General features: G+C 40.5%; 1 protein-coding gene across 2 annotated transcripts in view; it reads right to left on the reverse strand.

Moving 5' to 3' along the window:
• The window catches only part of rasa3 (RAS p21 protein activator 3), a 43,228-nt gene that overhangs the window by 10,473 nt on the left and 5,556 nt on the right, over window positions 1–27,199 (reverse strand). For both annotated transcript variants that reach the window (XM_008404379.3, XM_008404380.3), the window contains exons 2-15: window positions 21,401–21,518; window positions 16,844–16,947; window positions 14,564–14,658; window positions 10,010–10,086; window positions 4,922–5,002; window positions 4,759–4,831; window positions 3,423–3,496; window positions 3,237–3,341; window positions 2,126–2,282; window positions 1,876–2,024; window positions 1,438–1,552; window positions 990–1,064; window positions 772–895; window positions 133–239 (exon numbers count right to left, since the gene is read on the reverse strand). In XM_008404379.3, the coding sequence (XP_008402601.1) occupies window positions 133–239; window positions 772–895; window positions 990–1,064; window positions 1,438–1,552; window positions 1,876–2,024; window positions 2,126–2,282; window positions 3,237–3,341; window positions 3,423–3,496; window positions 4,759–4,831; window positions 4,922–5,002; window positions 10,010–10,086; window positions 14,564–14,658; window positions 16,844–16,947; window positions 21,401–21,518 (1,454 nt within the window). The remainder of the gene's footprint in view (window positions 1–132; window positions 240–771; window positions 896–989; window positions 1,065–1,437; window positions 1,553–1,875; window positions 2,025–2,125; window positions 2,283–3,236; window positions 3,342–3,422; window positions 3,497–4,758; window positions 4,832–4,921; window positions 5,003–10,009; window positions 10,087–14,563; window positions 14,659–16,843; window positions 16,948–21,400; window positions 21,519–27,199) is intronic.

The following is a 27,199-nucleotide window of genomic DNA, read 5'->3' on the forward strand; positions in this document are numbered from 1 at the left end:
ACCTGGTTCCGCAAACAACAAAGAAATAAAGTCGAATCTTTTGCTTTTCGGCGAGCGCTTTCACCAGCGCTCGCTTCGGATGCACATGCCGGCGCAAACAGAGCGCGTGTTAGCAGTAAATATCCGACTCACTGGGTGATGAGGCCGTAGGTGAAACAAGTTTGGTGAGAGGATGGCCGGCGCAAAGAATCGCAGGAAGATGAAGCTGCTGACGGCCGTGTATCGGACATCTTGGTCAACTGGATAGGAGAGGAGACAACAGCAGGCATGTTTTACACACGTTTCCGTCAGTGTTGAGGGGGAAGAACGTGCTGCGAACTGTGTGATGCTTTGTTTACTGGAAACAGATCGTGCGTGTTTCCAGTGACTACGGAGTGCACTGGCCACACAGAAAAGATTAAATTTTGCAGGTTTTGTTTATAATAAACGAACATGGATTATATCATGCATCTTTGAGAGCTTTCCTAATTTTATGACGTACTTAAGAAGCACAAACGAACTACAGTTGGAGATAGAAACAACGACTGGATTGGCTCATGACGGCCAACAGGGGGCACCAGAGTCTAATGAAATGATTCAATAATTTTCCTGAAAACACCTCAGTGGTTTTGGGACAGAGAGCAAACATAAAAGTACTTCTCGCTACCCACTGCATGTACACTTAGTGTCCTTGTAAGTCTTCCACTTCCTGCTATTTTACTACCCTCCACTTCCCGTTGCTTATTCCCAGTTTTCCTGCATCTCTCAGAAGTCGCTACAAAGTAAGTTCACCTTGAAACCTAGTGGCTGCCGACTCCCTCAGGGAGAAGAAGATGTCGCACATGACAGTGGGACAGCGGACACCGGAGGTGGTGATGACGTTGAAGATGCGGTCCACGTACTGGCGAAGGTTTTCCTGAGGAGGAGGAAAAGTCAGGTCAGAGTGGCCGGATAACACAGCGATGGAAGCGCAGACAGACAGACAGACTGCTTCAAACTAGAGTTCCTACTCTGTTTGTCTCCAAGTTCTCCGACTCCTTGAGCTTGACTGGGTCGATTTCGCAAGATTTGTGTTCTGTGCAAATCTGTGGGAAAGAGCGATAGCATGCTATTAAGACAGATATTCAGACATGTAGACCTAAAAACAGAAAGATGCATTCATATCTTAAACTTCTACCCACTTTTCCACATTACAAACATAAAGGTCAGTGAAATTGCAATGTTCTTCACTGGAGTTTAATTAGTGACATCACAGTAAAGGGGGCTGCATACAAAATGCATTCTGAAAACCATGATTTTCTTTCCATTATGTTCCAGTATTCCACTATTACACGGAATCCAGATTAAAAACATTCACAATTTTATTTGTAAGGTGAAGAAATGTGGAAAGATTTTCAGTTTAAAATATCTTTTAAAATACATTTGAACGGGACAGTAAAATGAAAGGTGTTTTAATACCTCGTCTATGATCGGTTTTAGCGTAACTTGCAGATAGTGCATCCCAGCCAGCTTCATGGTCTCATCGATACACTTCGAAGTCAGCGAGTTTCCCCGGAAAATGGTGTTTGGATCCCTATTCATAAAAAAAGTGGGGTTTTTTTGTTGTTTTTTTACAGAGTACAAATCCAAGGAGAAATAAACCATGTAGTAATTTAATATCCAAGGTAAATCTTATTACGGTGGAACTATTTTTTCAGAAAAAAAAAAAATTTCCCTACAGCTGGACTTCTACTGCCTCTGTAACTAAACGTGTGTTGACATAAAATGAATTGAAAATCCTCAATATACAACCTTGAGATTCTGAATAGATGCAGCGATATTTTTTTTTGCAACCCAATCATAAAGCTAGAGGACGAGTGGTATTGCGTTCCCGCTGTCTGTGTTGAAATCACTCACTGTGTGCGGTTGATTTCTGCATGAGCAATGGCACTGATGAAAGGCACTATTTTGCCGTAATGAAGAAAGAGACGCACGAGCGGGATGGCGGCTTCCTGCTTCTCTCGACACACCTCCCCCAGAATGTGTGCGGTGGACGCCGACACAGGCTGGACAGAGACACATCGCGGAGGTTCAGAAAACAAGACAGCGGGGTTTAAAACGCAGGCGGACAGGGCGGAGTGGGGGCGGGCGGCATCGTTCACGTTACCTCTGCGTTAGCAGATTGCAGCAGCAGATCTCTGAGGGGAGTGTAGTGTTCGGAGGGGAAGACGTGGTCCTCGGTGTAAACGATGTTTAGACGCAGAGAGCCGAGGTCTTCCACTTTCACAGACTTCCCTCCGTTCTCCCTGGGTAGCAGAAAGTACCTAAAGGGCAGAAATTAAAATAAAATCTGAGTCATGACACAAAAACCACACACGCTGATGAGTCAAAATAAATTTGTTCAAAGCACCAGCAGCTTTCTGGAGGTTTTTCCAGTCCATTTACCTGAGGACAGTTTGTACTGCTCTTTCTAGACCATTTACTGTAAATCTGAAGTGTGGGTAAAACCAAAGACTCAAGCCAGTCTCTGTTTTAATAAATCTACATTGGATTTTAGGCTCCATTTTACAAGCTGCCTGCCTCAAAAACAGTCGGCTCTCTATTATTTTGTTGAGCCCTTGTGAGCCCTTTAGTCATGTTTAATGATGACTGGTTAGCATTTGAACAAAGGGGAAATTCATTAGAAATGTTGTCTTTGTTTTCCACTTTCGGCTCACCACACCAGATGGTTTCCTAAGATTTTTGTGGAAAATGTTATCAACCACAGCTAGGACCAAACTGCGGTACATACAGAGTTTTAACAAATGCAGATGGTTTAGACCTACAAAAAATGAGCTAAAATCAAATCGAAATTTCTATATTTTTTCTGATTTTGAACTTGATCTCAAATTATTAACATTAAAAAAATAAATATTTACACTCTTCCTCTTATTAGGAGGAGACAATTAAGCTCCTGAATGTGTTCTTTAGGACAGAAAATCTTTTTAAACAATTCTAGGACAGTTATTGGTGTCAAAAAAAGCCAGGTTGCTAAAATTTTCCATCATACCATTCTTCTAATTTAAAGTCCTTTCAGCAAGATGTCAGATAAAGCGCCAGAGTCACAGAGTTTTCTATGGCTGTAAAAATAATAAAAGAGTAGCAGTAGCTGCTTTTTTATTTTAAATAAAAGCAATTAGACAATGTTAAACACTTTTTTAAATTGAGTCTTAAAACACAGAACTTAATCAATAAATTCATCATATGGACTCAGAGTGATGAAAATTTGTCCATCTCACCAGGCATCGTGCACTCCAGCTTGGCCCAAAACCCGCAGGGGGACTCGCACCCCACCCAGGAACTCGTCCCCAAACTTCAGGTTGCTGGCGTTCCACAGATCCACCCTGAACACAAGCAGTATGCTGTCGCTGGAACTCAAAGTGAAAAGTCCAGTTTTAAGTCCGTTAAGACAGAAAAAGACTCACCTCAGAGCCAGTTTGTCAACATCCTCCTCTTCAACATCAAACTGTCTCTTCGTGTAGCTCAGTGGCCGCGTAACCTACAAACATGCGTCAAATTAAGATCCAAAGATCGACCACTATGCATAAAAGATTCAGGAAGTCTAAACATGTCAGCTAAGACTTTGGTGATGATCCACGCTGATAAAAAAACCCAACATAGTTAAGGGATACAAAGAGTAGAGACGAGTAACGTTTCTGCATCAGTGAGACACAGAAGAGAGGATTTGGTCAGAAAACACCTCGGAGTATCTGTAGGTCTGTTCATGTGGCAATTAGAAAGAAATAAGACGGTCTTGTCGGAAATCAATGGGTCAGATTGTTTGGTTTGTCTGAATCAATCATGCTCTTGTCCAACTGGAGCTGCAGCGCAGAGGCCAGAGGGCGGAGCACAAGAAAAATGTCCGTGTGGCGCTGCAGCAACCGAGGGTCAACAGGGACAGAGCAGAAGTGACTATAACTGTATTTACTGTATTATGCAGAAACGTAAAAATAAATATAACTTTACTTTTTGCATTCATTTATCCATTTTTCAGCGTGACTTTAATTTCAAATCTCATTAACTGAATGTTTTCTACATTAAAGACTTCATAATTTAAAATGTATTTGTATTCTCGTCATAGTTGCTGCAGCAGTCATTCAGAACCACTAATTTCTTTGTATGACCACATCAGCATCCCAGTACTGGAGCACAGTGCAGATGTTCAGGTCCGAAGCACGCAATCAGATGAAGAACACTTTATGTCCATGTGATCACTAATCTCTGTTTTTGCTTTGTGTTAGGTTGCAGAAGAGAAAAATGAAAGATACAGTCTGAAGCACTCTACACCAAAGCAATGCATGGAATGAGCCCAAGATGAGCCAAATATTTATGTGCTGCTCAAGGACTGTGTTGCGGTCAATTTAAATCTCTTAAATCTTAGATATGGTTGTAGAGATACAAAGAAATATAAATGATCCTGTTCACAAAGTTTTAAAGTTAACTAAAATTATTCTAAGGTGTTAAAAAAAAACAAAAAAAAAAAACGCTGGGCCTGCACCTAATGTGGCATCATACTAATGTGTCCCCAATCAGTCGACTGGGTTGTGTGACCCTTGGAGGGCTGCGGTCGGTTGTCTGGATAGCTTCTACAATGGAAAAGTGGCCCATAGGCTACTGGATCACTGGGCAATATGACAAGTCCAGCATTTTCGTTTTAAATTCTTGTGTTAAAGCAATTAAATTGTTATTTTTACTCAGGATTAGTATACCGGAATCCACCGTAAAAGTACACCTGTAAAGAGCGAATTTATCTTAACCAACCTCAAAGTAGAAAGTTTCCTCAAACTGGGGATTGTTGGTTTTCCTCTTAACCTTGGTCTTCTTGGCCTCTGACCTGAGTTACAGAACAAACGCAAAGAAATATATAAAGCGTTGTCTTCCCAATTCAGACCAGTGATAAATATAAAACCGCAGCCAGGCTCACCTCGAAGGACCGAGTAAGGAAACAGCAGCGTAGGGATCACACTGTCCATTGACGATTGGAAGGCCTTGGCACTCCAACACTCTGTTAAAAATAGATGTTGACGCATCAGCACAATACTGGGCAGGAGTCTCACACTGGCTGCACCAGATCTTAGCGGGTTAAGTGGTTCAAAATTCCTCCTGAAGACGTTTAAGTCAATATTTAATTTCACATTATTACACAGCTAAAAGTATGATGAAACAGTAACGGGCTTTGCAGTTTCCACTGGGAAACAAAGCCGAATCACGCCCTTCTGCAGAGCTTTTTGGTTCCCTGCTTCCCACATGTGATCTCTGTACTACCATCAATCCTCCTGTACAGCAGAAGACAGAATATCGTGCCAGGAAACAAGACGATAACAAAGTCCCTGCTATCTGCGCAAGCGAAGAGATAGATTAGAGCTGTGAGCTTCCAATCTTACACTGTCTGCTCTGAAGACTGGTGTATAATCACTTTATTAATAGATAACACTAGAGCTGTGGTGAGTTCATGTGCTAAAAATGGCTTAACTCAGCTTTATTATGTAAAATAATGATCAAATTGAGTCTGGATAAATCCCACAGGCACTCACAATGGCAATAAAATTCAAAAGTACTTAAAGCGAGACTAGCATCCGCCCGCAGTTACAAAAAAGGGCCTTATCTAGAACTTTGTAGTCCGACCTCCTCGAAGACAATGCTAGACAAGCAAACAGTAACTAACAACGTCACTGTCTGTCTGCTGCAGAGAAGAAAAAAAACTGCTTCCTTTCTCAATTAATACAACAACAAAAAAATCTAAATCCTGGAGGCTTCGAGAGAATATTATATCCCTGCATTAGTCTCACTTCAAGCATGTTTACAGGTCTAGAAAAAAAGTTTTTAGACAGCAGCGCTGAAATTTATTTATTTATTTTTTTTTTATTGAATGCAATGCGGCCTTATTTGTTCAAAAGCCCTAAAAATACCCATCTTTCACTTGTACGCATGTGCCACAGATACTTTTTATGTATGCCTGTCTGGATAGAGGCTGACCTGCTGCACCATGACATCATGCTGTAAGGGGATTAGCGCCCAAACAGGGCACCCCGGAGGACCAATCACTTCCTGTGTGTCACTGTGATGCACCGCGAGTCACACAACACGACGAATTAAACAGCAAATTACAGAGCTTCCCAGAGCTGAACTGACACACATGAGCAGCTTGCACAATCCTCCTGGCACACACACACACACACACACACACACACACACACACACACACACGCAGACACACACACATACGTCTGTAATAAGGAGGAAGGTGTGTGCCTGGTTTAGCTTGGCTAATGCTGGAGCACTTCCTGTCCAGTAAGCTGGTTTATATAACCCCTGCTTGGCCTACAATACATCCAGCCTCCTCTTTCTGTCATCACGGCCGTGAGCTCTGACAGACCAGACAGCCAAGCAGACTTGTTTGTTATAGTCAACATTACTCATTCTAGGCTAATGTGCTTCTGCACCCACGGTTCCTGTCAGAGGTAATTACTCAAAGAAAAGAAGAAAAAAAAGAGGTGAAGAATTACTTCACAGCTTCCTCGCTACCTTCAACAAACCTGCAATTATAAAGTACACTTGATTATGGGTCAGTGTCGCCATGTCACATTGATGAGAGCAGCAACCTCCAGCACAATGATCTTTCTTGTTTTCATTTATCACTTCTTTTTTTTCCTTATTTAGCAATGAAACACAAGACATAAATGCTGGAGAAAGTTACTATTTTTTTTCGGTGGGGGCGACAGGGCGGAAGCCTGAAGCAAAAACCTCAGTAGGAAGGGGAACTTGGTTGAGTCAGTGACATTTGTGGTTAAGAGTTGGAAAACGAAAATGAAATCTAAAGCCATCTACAGTAAACGAAACTCACAAGACACTAAGACCTAAACTATGACGAGGCAACCAGAGCAATCAGCATCACACTGTAACTCGTCAAGAAAAGAGAAAGACAAGACACGTCGACTAAGAAACACTTTATATACTGGAAAATCTAAATCTTTCTCCACCACCTGGAAGTTCAACTTCAAAATGCAAAAAGGAGAAATAGAATCAAGAGATGTTGAGGCCGAGTTGGCAAATTATTGAAACTGCTTCTAAAGACAAACAGGATGTTCTTTATCTGATCCAAATGTTAAAGTTATTAGTCTGAAGGAAATAAAAATTTGGCTTTTCAGTCATTTTTTGACAGACACTGATGGCGCCGACAAGAAGTCTTCTCTGTGACCGTGGCATGACTGTTGTGCTGCAAAATAAAGTGTAGGTTTTTTTGGGACTTTTGGCACTAGTGTTGAATGAAATTTCTCAGAGTCTGAAACATTGAAAGCACAAAGAGGAAAATAATGCCAGGGGAAAATGTAATTCCTGAAAAAAAAGTACCCCTATTCAAACTCACTGTTTCTTGAGGTATCATTAACAATGACTCTCCAGGTATGTTTTTCTGCTCACTACTCCCCTGATAAGAAAAGTGAAGTTTTTTGCAAAAGTAAGTTTACATATTGCCTGAAAATCAAACATATAGGATAAAAAGTCAAAAACGTATTCTAAACAACTAGATATGATCATTTTTCATAAGTGGAATTCAATGTTTGACATAGTAATGACTAAATTGTATGTTTTGACGGTTTCACAATTAGGAAAACCTGCAACTGAGATACTACTGTTGAAAACTGCAATATATTAACCTAAAATTTTCCAAATTTTTCTCAGCACCTCTTTAGGTCTTTTGTCATCTTACTGATCATACTGAGTAAGTCTGTCCAACTGGATGAACATGCAATATGCTAATGTTACCAAAGCAGTCTGTAGTGATTAGCATATTGCATACTGATATTGCAATGATTACTTCAATTTCATTTGTTGTACAGCTCCAACACTGTGGTATAATATCAAAGCTCAACACATAACTTTTATTTTAAAGCGAGAAACAACCACCACTGCTGCTGCTGCGGTTGTGGTTTCTCAAATCAGTTAATGCTTGATTTGCATGAGTTTGTGCTAACACCCCAAACCCAAAGCAACGACTTTTGCCTTGTTAAAAAAAAAGTTAGTATATTTTAAAATTATGAACACATTTTGAAAGGGAATAGTGCCATCATTTGAAATATTACTATATTTTGTCTAATGTGTTGAGAAAGGCAGCCATGTTGAGAAAATGTTTCTCTCATTAACACTATGAGGTCAAGTGGTCAAAATGTTCAGTTTCAAAAGTTCAGACTTCAAAGATTTATTTGCTCATAAAGTTTAAAAACAGGGCATGAATACTTTATAATTATTTTCACTTTGATAGAAAGGGCCAAACAGAGACTATTTATTAAGACAATGAAAAGTCCAGTTGTAAAGCCTCATAAACATTAATGTTGCTCTTTTTAACCCTCTGTCATACGAGTCTTGAATTAAACACCACGGCCGACCATTTCTAAAGCTTTCTGTTCTACGAACAAAGTTTCTTGAAGCACCAAGACAAAATCATAATCACCAGAGTCAAAGTTGGCAGACGTTGGAGATATTCTAAGCGTTGGTAATTTGCATATTCCAAAATAATCCCTTGATGTGGCTTCAAAGAGTCAAGGTATTATTTTTATTAAGAGAAAACTAATCTAAATATGCAAATGTGACGATCAAATGTTGAAGACATCACGTCTGTGGCTAATTCAGTTCCGTTTACTCATCTTCTGAATGAGCCTACATGTGTGAATGATTTCTTTGGTTTGTGGGGCTGAATGCAGGCAGCAGCTCTTTCGCCTCGCTCTCACGTGTCTTTCTAGAGAAATCTGACGAGATGACCTGCTGCTCTTCGCTCTAAGCTCCTTACCAATATGTGATCTGGGAACAGAGCCACACTGGCTCATCATCAAACCTCTTTACTGCTCGTTACGGAAGCACACACTAACCCATCGACGGCTGTGTCATTCATCCCACTCACTCCGACTCCTCTGAAACGTACCAAAAAGCAATTGCACCACAGTGCGTAAGGTGCGATTTCCAACCGATGCATTTAAAAAAAAAAAACGTTGAAGAATTATAATTAAAAGCAGAAAACGACTCATTTCCAGTCATAAGGCCAAGCAGTGCAAAAGCAAAATAAAGCATTCTGTAGCAAAATCACCACAATGCCAAATATTGCAAAGCTTGCTGTTTCAAAGCATGACTATATGCAGCACAGGAAGCATAAATCACTGCTGGGAACCCTACAGTAACACGAGGAGCTGGAAGACCACTCGATGCTCTGCACTAAGCTCTTAGCAACTGACAGAATATTTTATGCTTGTTTTTAAAAGAGACTATTCTTGTTTAGTACACTACACATCGCTGTTGCTTACTGGCTACCAGTAAGCAACAGGGATCAGAATGTGACAACAAACCAGTGATGATAAAGAGGAGAAGTATTTCCCTAACATATGCAGAAAAGTTCCAGTACTGCAGGTCAGTAACTGTGAAATGTGGTAAAAGAAGGAACAACCCAGTAAAAAAAAAAAAGGTTTCCTTTTTTGGCTCTGGTGGCTTTTAGTTGAAAGTAACTTGACAGGAAATACTGAGGGTAGTGAGAGAGGGGGAAGACATCTGGCAAATGTCGCCAGGCTGGGAATCGAACCTGCGACTACCAGCACGAGGACTAAGGCCTCCGTATGTGGACTGTGCTTTTCCCCTGCTCCACCACAGCACCCAAAAAAAAAAGGTTTCTTATATTACGACTTTTGATTCGGGAAATTTTAAGTTAAACATGCATATAACTTTGGAGCTTCATTCCAATCTGCCACCGTCATCATCATCATCATCATCTTGCTTATTCTGTGTGGTTGTAAGACAAGATGTCTTAATGAACTAGTCAGTGCATTGTTGCCCTCAAATTTCCATTATGAGCTATAACAGTCGTAAGAAAAGGGGAAAAACAAAATGTAATGATAAAATGGTTTTACAATGTAGAGAATTGTAGGTCCAATGTAACTGTACAGGACTGTCAAAGAAATTGTGATACCATTTTGTTCATTTATAAAACATGTATTTTAAATTATTGCTAAGCAATAAAACAGAGACTCACCGTGTGGCCAGTTTATGGTTGACCACTCCACTGTCGGTGATAACTTCACTCAGGCGCAGCTCAAGGTGAACTTTTCCCTGTAAGACACACAAACATAATCCAATGTCTAATTTATTTCATGTTGTAAGTCACTTGAGACAGAAATAGACTCTGAATATGCGGATACATCCTCAACCCCTTTTTTGGACCTTTTTGTCACCTTTACCATCAGTACTTTAACAGTTCACAAGACTGGACCTGGAAGCGAACAAAGAAAGGTAGTGTTGACCTTTCCTCTCTCTCGGTCATCCTGAGTCCAGGATCCTCTTCTCTTCAGTTCACCCTAAAAGGATTTAGTTCTGACAGACGGCCATGTTGGATTGGATCATTACCATTTTGATGATCCATTTTCTGTTTTTTTGTAGAGAAAATAAGATTTTTATATAAAATGTCCTGATGTTTTAAGAGTCCATCTACCTGTAGTATTTATTATCAAAAAGGTCAAAATTGGGCTCATTTTACCAAAACACTTAGGTCACGTTAAAGTTCAAGCAGCATTTATCAAATGTCACATGTTTACATTTGTGGTGGTAGGACAGACATGGCTTTTTCATGGCATATTTCCCAAATAAGCTGAGCGTGTAGCAGATGGCGTATCATGTTTTTTAAGTAGAGGTGCCACTCTTCGCTGCTACTCTCCAACATTTTATTTTTGCTGAATTACAGGATAAATTCACAATTAAATGAGATGCATATTTAAAATTTTCAATCTGACAATTTCCTGATTTCAGTTCATTTTTATTCTTTCTACACACCCCTACAAAGCCTGCCGACAATCGTGGTACATCATTCGTACTTATTTTTATCGAATCTAATAACGCCAGAAGGCATTTTCTAATCTACAGACTTGTTTTCGTGCTGTGAGACGTTCAATTAAACACAGTTTTGAGCCGGTCATAAAACACGGCGAAGCACGCTGTCGTGGTGATGAAGAAATCATCTAACACGCCGACAGACAATATTTCTTCTTTCAAGATTTGTGTGTTTCTGTTTGGTTCTTTATTAATCAAAGCTACTCAGCTGTAAACAAGCAGTAATCCCCCCAAACCCCTGACAGTGGAGCAGAATAACTGTGGCTGGTCGTCATGCTGGAGACATTTTCCTTCTGAAGTGATTGGATTAATGACATAATGACAGTGTAGTGGTGCAGCTGTCTAGAAAAGCTCCATTAATTAACAGCATCAGTATGCAAACTCACAGGCGTTGCTGCTTCTGGGACATTCAAACGGAGGAAACACACACACACACACACGTATGCTCGCACACATGCATGCATGCACAGGCCAAACAATGCGTCCTCTATTAAACTGAGAAGAGAGACACTCTATCTTCCTACTTCATTTGATCCATCTCCTTCGCTTTTCTCTCAGAGCTGTGAGTCTCTCACGCATCCTTCCTCTTCCCCAGCTCCGCGGATGAATGTGTCTCTGTTTCAGATCGCTGCTCCGGGGCTACACACACCCATCTGTCTGCAGATGTTACTGCTCACTGTTCACTCTGTGTGTCTGCAAGTGTGGGTGACTGACAGTGCTGAATAGTGAATGGCAGAAAATGTTGCACACACAGCAAACAAAGCGCAATGAATGAAAGTGGCGAAAAGGCACTCAGCACTTAATCACTGGAAGATTTTTTTTCCCGGAAGCTGTAAGCACATATGCCGTCTCAATTGTTTTTTTGTTTTTTTTAATAATGTTTAAAACCAATTCATGGGTTGATTTTTGGTTTTAAGATCAAGATAGTTTAACCCCAGATGATTTATCTGCAAATTAAACCTAAATTCTCACCGCCCCCCCCCAAAAAAAACACAAAAAAAACTAACAATGGGAATGGTTCAAATGTAGCCGGTTTAATCCATCCATCCATTTTCTTACACCCTTGTCCCTTAGTGGGGTCGGGAGGGTTGCTGGTGCCCATCTCCAGCTAACGTTCCGGGCGGGAGGCGGGATACACCCTGGACAGGTTGCCAGTCTGTCGCAGCGCAACACAGAGACACACAGGACAAACAACCATGCACACACACCTAGGGACAATTTGGAGAGGCCAATTAACATGACAGTCATGTTTTTGGACAGTGGGAGGAAACCGGAGTACCCGGAGAAAACCCACGCATGCACAGGGAGAACATACAAACTCCATGCAGAAAGACCGGGGCCGGGAATCGAACCCAGAACCTTCTTGCTGCAAGGCAACAGCTCTACCAACTGTGCCACTGTGCAGCCTAGCCGGTTTAATGTTTGGAAAAATATTCAATAAGGAAAAAAATGTCCTTTTATTTTTGCTGAAAGTTTTTGTCCTTTCAATGCTCGGACTTACAACCAGCACAGCTCCCAAAGGAACACAACACACTGCAAAAGTACAATGTCACCTCCTACTTATGTGCATTACTGGGTTTGTACTCGTTTTCTGTACATGTCACACAATGTTGTTGAATTTGAAAATCTTGCCTGTTCTTAAATTTAAGGTAAGTATATAGGTATATATACACTTAACATAATGGAATTTTGTATTTATGTTTGTTTATTTTGAAGTTCATGCCGTCTGATAGTCTGTTAGTCATTTCTACTGAGTGTTATTACAGCGTGTGCGTGTGTGTGCGGGGGGATGTGGTGGGTGCTTGTTTTTAGACATCAATTTTTCAACAACATTGCACTAACCAGCTCTGGGACCAAAAAGGCGGGTTATGTTTTCATTCTATTTCATTCTTACTGCAAGCAACTACAATTCACAATCACATATTTGAATGAAAAAGTAGGAGTTTTAGTTTTTATTTTGCAAAAGGTAGAATAGCAGGATACGGCTGGAGGAAGATGCAAAAATACTGAGAGTTCCTCCTACTGACGCTTCCTTACAAACAGTTTCTGAAATGTTTGAGGCTTTTCGATGTCGTTTTGTTCAACATGACAGCAAAGGCTGCCATTGGATAAATATGCATTTCAAGACTAATTTGAATGTTGCATTCTAACAAGTCCTCTTATTACATCTAATTTGTTTGTAATCAGATCATTCTGAACAGAAAAGGAAATAAACGTGGCCTCTTTCAAGATGATCTAGAAGGTTTTGCATATTTTTCCTCTTCTGCTCACGAACAGAAAGTGACAAAGGTCAGTGGATGTTTTTTTTTTATTATTATTTCCACAGAAAACACATGTGACTTTGACCCTGCAGGTTTGAATGTTTCAGGTGCACACAGGCTGTGTTTGTTTGGGTTCTGTCCCGACTCCCAACATTAACACACAGACACAGCATCGTACAAATACACACATGCATATCCTGTATGCATGCGAGGCACTGGGTGATTCCTGCTTTGATATGGGAAATTCAGAAGAAATGGTTTGTTGTGTGGATTATTTTAGCTTCTTTTTTTTTTCTAGCGAATGATGTTCAAGCTCATGTTAAAGTAATTTCCTGACATCGGTGATGCAGCCTTTAAAATGTCCTGAGCCGAGGCGTATTTACAGCTTCATAAATACGCTACAAGCACATGGAAATATTCACAAAGAATTTCAGTTGAATAAATTGCTCTTTTACAGCTATTTGAAAGAAACCAGAGATTTCTCCAAAGTTAAGGAGCGACAACCCCAGGGGCCTACTATATGGCAATTTAACAGAGGAACTGGAAGCATAATTAAAAGATCAAACACAGCAGAAATACGAATCTGTCATGTAAGCAGGCCCAAAGCGTTGTATGATAGTAATGCAGTTTAGATCAACTGTGACTTTCACTGGAACCCGGCGACCAGAGATCATGAAACGGGAGGATGTGCCAATTCAGTTTTGGTTGGCTGCTGCTGAGCTTTCAGTCTAATCTTTGTAGCTGACTGGGATGAGACAAAAGATAATTCTGACCTAAAAACAAAAAAACAGATGTTCTTAAATTTATTTACACATCATTCATTTTTGACAACTAGGAAATAGCTGAAGAACCGAAACAGGATGTAAGAGAAGCGTAATTTTTCTGTTGACCCTGTTTTCCCCTGGATGATGCCAAAATACTTTTATTTTTGAATATTTTATTGTTTCCATACCATCAGCCAACATGACTCAACACTAGTTTATTCCTTTCTTTGAATGTGTGTTATTTGTATTTTTTATGATGTTTTGTCAGCTTCAATGGTCTTTATTTGACAGCTGTCTTTGGATGTGTTTTTAAGCCGGAACGACGTTTTTTTTTGTCATAGTTACGTGGCAAAATGTGACAGAAAAAAACAAATACACAAAAAATACACAAAACACTTCCATATATTATGATCAATAGCACATAAGTGCAGAAATGCCTGGTGACTCAGAAGTAAAATAAAAGTAAATTACAGACTTGTAATGTACACTTGATGCTCACGGAAAAAAAGCTGGTCAAAAAGTTTAGGAGTGAATACATTTTACATATTCATGTCATACTTTTCCATCCGAGTATAAAAAACAAACAACGAGTGAGTCTTTGTGATAGAAAAAAAAAAACAAAGAGGAAAAACCGCTTGGTGTTTGGAAAGCTTGATTCTGTTTTCTCTCTGTACTGACCTGCACTTCTGAGTCAGCGCTGACAGGCTGCAGCTGGAACCAGGTGTCTTTCCCATGGTATTTCTGCAGGTCCTCTTTCTTCACGGCAACTTTGCCTACACACACACACACGCACACACACACACACACACACACACACACACACACACACATCAGCAAACAAAGACAAATGAGCTCTAAACGCGACTCACTTTATGCTTTCCAAAAAAGCCTACGTGTTCAGATTTAATCTACAGCAAAAGCTCGACTAAGGCCCACGCACAGCGCTCACATGTCTGCTCATGCTCTGTAAATCCTCACACATCCATCCATCCATCCATCCATCTCTGTGTAACCCAAACAGGCACCTGGAGAAAAAGTACACACAACATGCGCTGTGGTGGCCTGGAGATAACCCCAGGAAGTAAATCGCACCACCTGCAATCATTCACATAATCAGGGCGGAGTTGTGACGATATGTCAGTTTGTGGTAAGTGATCAAACCCACTTAGATTCCTAGAGTCACACCGACACACCCGAAACCACCAAGAAACTTCCACTCATTGCAAACACACAGGGATTATTAATATAAGAGAGCAATGAAAGGTTATAGGTCACACAGAAAAAAATTATTAAATTATTATTCCTCTATTGTTGCAGTAGGAGAGATAAACACTGAAAATTTAGCTGCAGTTTTTTGTGGCGGTATTATTAGGCTTTTTGTATTCAGTATAGCTTAGTAGTTAACTGGAGATTTTCTTCTTGCTTTTTTGTAAACTTCAAGACAAATCTGCCTTCATTGATTTGTATTTATGTTCTCATCTTTTTTCCCCTCATTTTTAAAAGTGGCACACCATAAATATACCCAAAGGAAACTACGAGTTATAAATGCTGAGACACACTAACCAACCATAAAAATAAACAAAATGTATTTTTAGAGGAAAATGTGTACCACCAATGATTTTATAAAGAATATACTTTATCTTTACACCAAACTGTTTACCTGTTGAATAAGTGCTCAGATTAAATATAGCATTTTTCCCCCAATTTTTTTAGTATAAAATACTACCCAGGACATTACAACAAAAACTAAGTAACAGTAAATGTGGGAGATGATGTGGTAAAAGTCACAAAACTTTAACAAAACACTTTTAGATAATTTTAAATCGCTTCTTGAAACTTATTTTTATTTGTTGGCATTTAATTGAGGCCTGATACTGAACTTTTCAGCTGTGATGTTATATTTGTATTTTATTTACTTATTATTATTATTATTATTACTCTTATTTTTTGTAATATTATTATTTTTTTCTCTTTCTCTTTTCATCAACTTATTCCATTGTGTTATCGTTTTTATAAATGATTTTAAACTTGTGCTACATCAAGAAAATTGACATTGACATTGAAACAAGTTTCAATGTCAATCTAATAGCTAATGCCATCTCCCTGGTTCTGCTTTTTTTCCGCATCATAAAACTGTACAAGACAAAAACATAACAAAACTAGTAACCTCTAAAAGTTAAATATCATCTTGGTTGTAATCTTGTCATTTTCTTCCCGCTTACTCAAAAGACTTTTGATTTTTATTTTGCGAACTCTGTCTGCACATGGTTTTCTGGAGAGAAACCAAAGCTCACAACAGTGCTTGCAGCCATCTTGCTGACTCAGATTTGCTGCATGTTACTGAGAAGTACTGTGAGACTCGAGATGTTTAAAGTTTGAGCTTGTTAGCACTGGTAGGAGCTGCTGAGGGCGCACTGCCTCTGGTATACTGACATCAGTTGGATCCTGAACAAAGAGAAACGTGAGCAACTGCAAGAACCTCTGAGCGACGAGACTGTAAACCTCCAGACGTCTTTTATTTTTAGCCCCATTCCAGCAGTGCAACATCTTTTACTCAGCATGCTGAGGACAGAGACTGGCGTCCAATTAGATCTCGTCAGGGTGCAAACACCTGTTGGCAGCCAATCAGATCTCAGGAAGAGATGCATGGCTCAGTCAGACAGGGTGTAATTATTGGCAGCGATTATTCACAGGGCCGAGGGATGATCGCATCTGAGGAGTGAATAAAACTCGGACTATAAAATATTCTAAAATAAGAATTAATTGAATAAGAAGGGAATTAAATTGTGTTTAATGAATTGATTCACTTTTTGTGTCCTACTAGAAAAACCTGTGTTTATAGCTTTAGCTGCTAAAAAATTTTGATTTTTCACTGCAAGTCGATTTTTAAGCTCGGTATTAGATGATAATGGGGCTGAAAAGGGGAGCATTAAACAGACAGATGAGCTTATGACTCACCAATGCTGGAGTCCCTCCTGAACACGTCCCTGTCGAAAATGTAGAAGGAGAGATGTCTGAAGCTGCGTGGGATCTCGCAGTAGAAATCCTCCCCGTAGAAAGGACTGCAGGAAAGAGACAGACCGGGGTCAGAAACTCATGCAACGGATCACTTTATTAAAAAGTAATTAGTGTGTTGACGTTGTTTTTCCTCTTACAAGGTTTACTGTGTGGATTCTTGAATGAGAAGCTGCAGTTTCCAGAAAATAGCACCTTTAATCTTATCTTTTTGATTTTTTTTTAAAGATCAAAGTTTAAGCAAATGATTGAAAACAAACCAAAATGAAGATAATGGTGTTGATTTGGAACTGCAGTTGTGTGGACATTTTTCCTGTCAATTGAGCGTGGAGACACGCATGTGAACCACAGACCCAGAGACCGTTGTCTCTCACTCAGAAAAAATTATTCCTTCAGATTTAATTTCAAATTTTGTTTAAAACCACTTGAGAGACCAACTGTTGTGCAAAAAAAGGGCTTTGTTCAGAATATTGTGAACACTCACTGACTCATAGCTTACTCTAATTACTTTGAGTATTATTTTACGTTTTTACTTATTTAATTCGGTCAAATTTGGTAATATTATTTTCATTACTGAGGAAATAATTCCAGTGGCCAGCTCAAATACTAAATTGCATTATTGTTGTTTTTCTACATAAATCCTATTTTTGATATACAAAACCTAATTTGTTCCTTGTTTAAGACATGTTCTAAGATCCCTGAAAAAAACGTTGTCATTCATCCTTCAGATCATTTTACCAGGTAATGAGACTCATTCATTTCATCCATGAGTCAAGTAAATACTGGAGCGGCACATTTTATTGAATCACAATCATCGTCTCAATTTTTATGTGTGCAATCATATAATCCCAAAGAACTGATTGCATGCAACACTTTGAAGGATGTCGTACGTCAGGTGCCGCGCTTTCACAATCTGCATGTCAACGATATGTTTGGCCAGTTTAAAAGCCAACATCTGATGCAATGCTTTGTGATGTGGCTTAATAGTAATTGCTTTTGTCATTGCATTATTCAGCAACAGTATTGCGATATGCTTTACTTAAATTATGCACCCGTACTTTATTCATTACAGGCTGTTTCCACTATGACTTTGAGAATTTATTCTTTTTTTCTCTGGACTTTAACTTCCTGAAACATTTGATCTAACCAGGTGTTTTTCGTCCGCGTTTTCAGAACAGGTCTTTCTCTGGGTGAAGGGAGACACAGATCTCTGTCCACCACAACAGCAGAGTCTATGTCGCAACGAAAAACAACGAAATCAGCGTGATGCAGCATTAATCTTAAAATGCTACATAGTGACTGCAGGCGGGTCGATCTACGTTCCCACCCTCATCTATGGTCATGAGCTTTGGGTCATGACCGAAAGAACGAGATCACGGGTACAAGCGACCGAAATGAGTTTCCTCCGCAGGGTGGCTGGGCTCTCCCTTAGAGATAGGGTGAGAAGCTCGGTCATCCGGGAGGGACTCAGAGTAGAGCCGCTGCTCCTCCACGTCGAGAGGAGCCAGTTGAGGTGGCTCGGGCATCTGGTAAGGATGCCTCCTGGACGCCTCCCTGGTGAGGTGTTCCGGGCACGTCCCACCGGGAGGAGGCCTCGGGGAAGACCCAGGACACGCTGGAGGGATTACGTCTCTCGGCTGGCCTGGGAATGCCTTGGGATTCCCCCGGAGGAGCTGGAAGAAGTGGCTGGGGAGAGGGAAGTCTGGGCCTCCCTTCTGAAGCTGCTGCCCCCGCGACCCGACCCCGGATAAGCGGAAGAAAATGGATGGATGGATGGATGCAGGCGGAAAACTGGTGTGTGATGAACTATGCATCCTTGTTTTATGCATCCTTGACAGCCAATGGTTCTACAGATAAAACAATCTGTATCAGAACACTAATGCTGCAAAAATTTTACAATAACAGAAGTCTTAAATATTTCAACTTAGGTTGACAAATTTGGATAATTTGGTTGAAAAACAGTGTGATATACAGCAAGGTTTGTTTAAAATATTGTGTTTTCAAACTGTGTAATTTAAAGAGCACAAAGTTGAGGATAAGATGCTGAGACATGAGAAATGTTTGGTTTCCTCCCACTACAAAACTGCACACTTAGTTCATTCCGAAGGTCCTTCCTCCCAAACAGGGATGTTTTTGGGGTAGATATTTTTCAACTTTTATCGCATTTGTTCCTGGATCGGGAAATGAAGGAGGGAGAAAACAAACCCAAGAAAACTATCCGTGTCCCTCAAACGGTGAAAAACCGAATTTCCTCCATCAAACAAGAAGTGTAGCCGAGTCTCCTCGGTTACAGTTCAGCCAAGGATCACCTGGTTAATCTGTAAACAGCGTCTGCGTCTGTTACATTTTCTTCCCATCTTGGTGACTGGGAGTGTCCTCAACCAGCAGCCAGGCTGTAGGTGTACTTTCACCTTCGAGTAAACACCCCAACCACATCCTTGTCAACATTCAGACATGATTGATTCGGTCAATTAATCACCTCCCACATGGAAAATAAAGCCTGCAGGTATGTCTTTCCACGAATCAGTAAGAAAAGGGATTTTGCAGCCTGTTTGCCTGCAACAAAAAGGTCTGTTTGTGACCGCTGGCTGGAAGGCTCAGCGGCTCCCACGGTTCGCCTCACCTAAAGGACAACCGCAGAAATCACAGCAATAAGAATCTCGTGAGCCAAACCCTCGGGGCCGCTGCTGCTGCTGCTAATTATCGACGTCTTCCGCTGCGTGGCGGACGTGAAGACAGACAGAGGAGAAGATGAGTGAATGGGAAGGAGCATGACTGCACTTATCAATGATCTAGCTAATAAATGCATTTGAACTCCGCTTTATTTAATTTACTCTAGGAGTTGAGGAGCTACCTGAAATATCTCATGTTCATCATCTGATTTGACAACTGTCTTTTTTTTTGTTTTTCACTTTATTAAAGACTGGTATATTTTACAATAGAGTCAAATAATAAAAACATTCCTCAAATGCAAGCTTTCTGCTACTTTGTATTTCCTTTTTTTTCTGCATTTACCACACAAAACAATGCGCAGCAAAAGACTAAAAGAGCGATTTTGCTATCATTTTGAACTAAAACTACTGCCCTTTCCTCATGATCATTTTAACTCTTGATAGCATTAATAATAAGCACATGCTAATGGTACTAATGAAGCTATAACATGTAAATCCCCATGATTCACTATTAGAAAACATTAGCTGAAAATGTAACTGACCACGTGAAAATTTTGATGTCTTGTTAATTACGTTTGTGTATAAAATCTCTACTTTCCGAAGAACTCTTCTTCTGCTGCCTTCGATGGTGTGTTGTGCTTCTATTTTCACAGTAGTGACACCTGCTGCTTAAAAGAGCGACTGCAGCGCTTATAGCACCCAGATATGAAGAGCAACTCAACCGGGCTGATGCCAGAGCTTGTTACTTTTACCAATATCTGTTCAAATGAATCAAGACTTTCTGCTAAGACTAGCCATGGATCGACTTCTGTGTTTAAAGATATACCACACCATAAAATGTTGGACTAATAAAACTGCTCACACTCTCTTTCAAACTGTTACTATATTTATTTTTAAGTTTTTTAGAACTGCACTTGGGAACCTACGAACACCATATTTATTATGCCTCCATCTAAAAACCCACAACAGGCGGGCTACCTGAGCAGATAGCCTGACTTATTACACAGCAAACATATCAACTCCCATCATTACCGCATAATGAGCAGAACAGGGAATTTGGTGGGGGTGGGGGGGTTGCCATCAAACCTTGGCATTGTTAATTAAGGTTATACTGTGTGCATCTCAACACTAATTAAATCACAACTTTTATAAACACCAAAACCAAACTGCTGCTTTTATTGCTCTCAAAAATGTCCACAGTATCCTCCATCTGGCTTTAGAGAAGAAGAAAGGACGTACTTCATAATTTAAAAATGATTACAGTTTCAAACAACAAAAACACAGAGCAGCTGCAGCCCAGCACACAATGGAAGTGTGAGCAGATTCAGAGCTGACTGGATTTAAAGCTTGTGATCCATGGAGATGATTGGCAATCTAACATGTGATTCGGTTTCTGCGCTGCTACCGTTTCCATCGGCTCTTCTGCTGGAAAGTTGGCTGCCTCTTGCATCTCCTGCTCTGAGTTGATAAGGCCAATATGCTGGGAGGCAGATTTCTAACAAAATAACCTTTAGATGTTGCTGTAACAAGCCTTTGTTTGAGTTCAAACACTAAGTATTGAAATCCCTGTGTTGCATGATACAAAAACAGAATTGTTTGGTGCATCTTTAATCTAAGAAAATAGGGTTTATACATATTAGAAAACCTTACATTAAATAAAATTTAAATAAGTGATTAAAAAAAACATTCCAGGCATTGAGGGGATGCCATGTTATTCTATTCTATTGTCCTGTTTTTTTTCCTTACACTTATATGAAAAAAAATGTCTTTTTCCTAATTATTTTTGCATCAGAAGACGAGACAACGGAAAAAGGGGCTTTAAACGCACCAAAGTGACTTTTCCACAATCTTGGTCCTGAAGACCTCTTCTTGGTCCAGGTTGACGGTGCAGTAGCAGTCCCTCATCCTGTTCGGTCCCGGATATGGAGGAATGTTTTTTGCTTCCCCTGCACAAACAGAAAGAGATTGAGTGAGATTCATTTATGTGCCGCAGAGGCAAACATAATGTGTTTATTCAGGCTTCCAGTGATAACTTATTTTCAGAACACTAAAAGCAAACAAAGCATAAAAAATAAATAGAATTATGCAAGTTCACACCTGGTCAAGCTACAAGAGTGTGAGTGTGTGAAGATTGGATCTCTTTTTCTATCCCACCACCAAATCTGGCAGCACGATAAATGAGATTACCTCTGCCAAGGTGGCTACTTTTACATCTCACATATCATATCAGGGTCTCCCAGAGACGCAGAAGGACATGTGAACAGGCGTGTGTTTCCGCTGTGCTGCTCAGATCTGTGAATGAAAGAATCTGCGTGGGACATTTCCTGAAATCTTCAGAGTCTCAATCTGCACATCAGACATGTGTAACAGACAGCACTCCCTTTCACAAAAATGCTGTCCTGCCACCCACTGAGACAGACATATGCACACACACACAATGCAAAGGTGGTGCTGCAGTCCTGAGGGACCAATATATTCTGCTTCATGAAGCTGAGGTCTTAGTGCTCTGCTCCTTATTGTGTTTCTCTTCGCCCTGGGGACCCACAGGACTCTGCAGTCTTCAGTTACACATGTGTTAACTAACCATGTCAGTGTTTGCTCCAATAACGCGCCATCTGTACAGGAATCTGATGCAGCTTTGTCTCGCCGTATTACTTTTGGCGTTAAAAGACTAACTTAAGAACAACAGAGGCAGAAAGGATCCAAACACTCAGGGATTACGAAAGATTTGAATACTCTGATCATTTCTTCTTCTTTTAATCATACATGACTCAGCAAAAGCTATAGAGGCCTTATGTGGAAGAGTGACCTTACCTTATCATTTTAATTCAGTTGAATTTGGTTTGAGATCATCATGATCATCGTAAGTTTGAGCAAAAACACAACTGCTTCAGCATATTAGCACAATGATTTCAAACAAAAATATATATACCATATATTTATCGTCAATTTGATACACAGACTTGAGCTCTGGTTAGTTTTAGTATTTGTTTTCATGTAAATGTTCTTATTTCTCTGTAATAGATGTATTGCAGCGCAACAAAAGAATAAAAGGTACAGCATAAAATTATTCCAAAATAGTTTTTCTCATATGCAGGGGGAAATTGTAGCACTGTTCTTTCTGCTAGCTGGCCTGCAGTGTGCAGCAAATATGGGGCAAGGGTCATACAAGACAAAACTTCTTTCACTTCACCACATTCCCTGTTCTCTCGTTGAAAGGACTTATTTTTGCCCTTTTGAAGCTAACTTTAACAATGCACTGGCAACAGACACGTAGTTAGTCGAATCCTATTTTTAAAACAATTGCCACAGATAAACCTATGAGCCCCTATCTTGTGTCCTGTAAGCAAACAAAGCAAGAAAAAAAAAAAAAAAAACATTAAACCGGTTTGCTTAGAAAAATATTCGATTGCTGCAACAGGAAACAGTGGGCATGGACTCAGTTACCCCTGCAGCTGAAACCAAAGTAGAAAGGAGGGAAAAAGTTGACATTTGACACTGGAGAGCCCGCTGTGAAACAACAAAACAAACTATCTGCTCATGGATTACGGAAGTCATTTGTCCTGCACTCTGATTTATCAGACCCATTGGACTTTTCAATCACTCTGCTTTCTGAATTCACAGAGACAAATTAAAGATTCTTTGCCCCTTTTATTAGACATTTACCGCAGGTCTTTTAATATGCTATGATATTTTGGTTCAGGACTTCCTGTGTCTTGCACATTACCACAGTACCAGTTGAATCCTTCAGAGAGATGAGGTAAAACATGTGTGAGGACGGAGGTGAGTAGTTGGATTTATGAACACAACACATAATTTTAAGGGTTTGGATAAAGCCTGGGGCTTATTTAAAGATTATTTCCAGGCTGACACGATACCTGCTCGTAACGTCCTTTAACAAGAAGAAATTTCCATTGTTAGTTTCACATTTGATAAAATGACATACCAATCATTTGAAACCAATAATGCAACAGGACCGACAAGACGCACTGATATGGTGTTTGCACAATGCAGCGCAGTAGGCAAACGTAAAACCCTGGTGAGAGAAACGGTGGGGATAAACTGCGCTGTGAGCATTATGATGGCTCCTCTGGAGGCTGATTAAAGCCCTGGGCGAATTATTACACAACAGTTCCTGATAACAGTCATTCACAAATGAACCAGACACCTGAGCTGCGCAGCGTGTCACACACTTCATTGCTTCAACTTGCAGACTGCAGCTCTTACGTTGGAGATGACGTTACTCTCTCTTATCTCCGCTTCACCTCTTCATTTCCCTGTTATTAGATCCTCGTCATCTCTGCTTTCCTTTCATCCGTTTTCCAATTTTTACTCCACCTCCAACATGTTAATCCCTCTCATTCATTCCATGCTCTCAAATTCCCTTTAATCTGAATTTTGTTTTTGTTTTATTTCTCCCTCCGACCAACGCTCATTCATGATCTGTGAGATGCCTTGATTGGATTGCAACCATCCGGGTCATCCCAAATGTCACGGGATTACCACCACTTTCTCAACTCTGCATGCTTTTAATGACTCAATTTAAGGTGTTATAAAAATAAATAAAAAGGGGGCAGATGGTGGGCTGAGGAGAACACAGGGACTCAACACAGACTCAAGCAGCATATATCATTCTAGGGTTTTTAAGATAAGTTGTTTTCTCAGAAGCAACTTACTATATTTATAATCCATGAAAAAAAGGCCAAAAGACAGTGAGTCAGAAAAAGCTATCCGACACAGGACAACGGACAATAAATTTGAGTTTATCTACCTATTGTCATTGTCTAATTTTGATTGTTACTAAATTGATAACGCATTATGTAAATTTACCTTTGTACGCAGAGACGTGTTGCCATGTTGCAGCTTAATGTTGTGGAAAATGTCAGTGCATGTTTCTGAATTCAGGAGGGTGGATGGTTCAAGTTTTAGTTTTGTTTATCTGTGTGTGCTCATGCATGACAGCACATGAGTTGGAAAAAAAAAATCAATAAATAATATAAAAACTAATCTTGTAACATGTCTAAGAGTTTATCAGCTAGCGATTCTCTCTTTCCTGTTCCTGCTTTCATTTTCTATTACCAGAAAAAACTGATTTCACTTTCTTGTAATTTCTGCAGCTTCCCCTTTTCATCTCTTTCTCCATTATGCAGCCAAACAGACACTCGGACAAGAACGGCAGCGTTTTGTTTTTCATCATCAACCACCGATGCAGCTGTCCCTGGAGAATATCTTACCACGGTATCTGACCCAAACAGGCCAAGACACACACTTGACACGACTGTGTGTGCACACACAACAAACATGAAGGCCCCAGAGCCGACATGCAGAAAAGCAAGGGCGAATTGACACGCTCGACTCCCGTCGTCAGCGCGGCCGGTGAAAAACCGCCAAGAAGAGAAGAAACGAGGAAACCCGAGTGATTGTATGAACGTAATGGATGTAGTGAATGTGTAGCTTTGTTCCTCTCCTTCCTCTGTTGACCGACTCCATTCGCTGCGCCCGTGTGTACAGTTACAGACGCGCTGTTCGACTCGTTACTCTAATCTTGTCTGACATGAACACATTCGAGGATACACAGGCGTGAATGCTTTCAACTCAACTAGCAGGCCTGCGGACCACAGAGTTGAAGAAAGGGAAAGAGGGGGGGAGGCAAGGTTGTCACACACACACGCACACACATGGAGAATTACAAGCAGTGTGCTCAATCGAGTGTAAGAGAAGGGGAAGACTGCAGAAAGAGAGAAAAGTCAGCCAGATAGAAAACTGGAGAGCAGTTCTCTTTGGAGAACGCTACAACAGGAAATGAGATGGGGAGAAAGGAATTTCAACTGGATCCAAGGCGAAGTTTAAAAGCAGCGAGAACAACCCAGTCACCCCTGAGAGTGTGTGAATGTGGGGGGAAAACATGGTGTCGGTGAGAGATCACCATGAGCATGGAAACAAGGAGCGAAACTGTCTTATATTCTCCCACTGGTGCTGCTCGTCTCTTTGATGTTCGTAGGTAGAGACTCATAAAAAGAACTGAAACCAAACTGGAAGTCATTACTGTCGTTCTCAATATGACTGCACATAAAAACATTCGCCGACACACGACACGCAAAGGCCCTCCGTACGGACATCCATAGCCGGGACGTTAATCCTGCAGGACTGTTTATTTATCTATTTGTGACACTAACATAATAAATATGAAAAATGACCTTAGTAAATATGGTTAATACGGTAATTCTGCTCATTTTTTTGTTCCTTTTTTTTAACTTATCTTCACACTTCTTGTCTCTCCTTTGTCCTGCATAAGGAGAACCTTATCAACACCACTATGAGGCTCAGTTTGCTCTAATTGTCCAACTGATGAATCATCATGAGGTATTAATGGTTGATCAAGAAAAACTGAAAATGTGTCAGATGATTTTCAACAATACAACACTAATCCTGTTTGTTTGCCACTGTACTGAGCTTCTATAAACTATTAGGTAAAGCAGTTAAGCCGAAAAAAAAGCTACATTTTGATGGAAGCATGGAGCCATTTAAAAGTTTAGCATATCACGAATCCTTAGGGAGTTTGGGTCTGTGAGTAAAATCCACATTTAGCCTTCTTTAGATGAATCAGCGAATTCATTTGTAAAATGAATTATACATGAGAGTAAAAAAATGTTTCGCACTGTGTGATTCTCCCAGCTGAAACAAACAAAAAAAACGTCGAATTTCACGGATCTGAGATCTGATTCCGCTCACACCGGCAGCGACATAAACACGTGTTTCTTTTTGCCACAAACTGTCCTTCGTGATGAAGAAGAAGCGGCCTAATGAGCGGAGCTTTCCACACAAAACCAGCAGTTGTGAGCGCAGCATGTGGAGAACGAGAGCCGGGACGGAGGGAGGCTCTGGTTAAAGACTGCACACCGCCATCTCTGCAATAAACCAGCATACAGTTACTGATCAAACTCCCTCTTTGTTTCAGAGCCGCCTAGAGCTAATGTTCACACCGGGTCGTTGGTCTCAACGGAAAACTTGAACAAAACAGAAATAAACAACACACACTTCTATCTTTACGTGCAACTAGACCCTGCGGGAGGAGCGGCTTTCCAAGATGTCTTGTTGAAGTTGAAGCCCATGAATGGAGGACGGTGACCTTTCAAACCAGCAGGGTGTCACCGGCGCAGTTAGCAGGAGAGAGGCTGAGCTCCACGTCCTGGTCAGGATGCAGGTTAACCCCAACACTGCCTCCAGGCTTCATGCGCATTTACATAATTCTCAGAAGACTTTGTTCTTGTTTTCTGTCTTCTAGAAAAAGAACAATTAAAGACATAACAAGAAAAAAAAAAAAGGGGGGGGGGGGGTGGAGGGAGGTCAACCCTCTCGTTCCACTCTGCTTTGTAACCTCTAAGACAAGCTTAGCAGACACATAGCTGAGATGTTGTGATGTCTTTTGCAAGCGCGGGGAACAGAGCATGTGCTGGGTGTAAATTCTTGCATGTGGTGAGCTGGCATTGCTGGTTTTGCCCGCGTATGGAAACACTATTGCAAAACCTGATTCAACCAGCGTCCACGTGGCCATTTCCTAATCGGTCACTGAAGTCACTTTTCACGAGTGCTTTTACCGTCTCCAATCGAACATTCCACGACATGT

The sequence above is a fragment of the Poecilia reticulata genome, chromosome 3 (assembly GCF_904066995.2).
Source record: "Poecilia reticulata chromosome 3, P_reticulata-male-v2, whole genome shotgun sequence".
NCBI classification, from domain to species: Eukaryota; Metazoa; Chordata; class Actinopteri; order Cyprinodontiformes; family Poeciliidae; genus Poecilia; species Poecilia reticulata.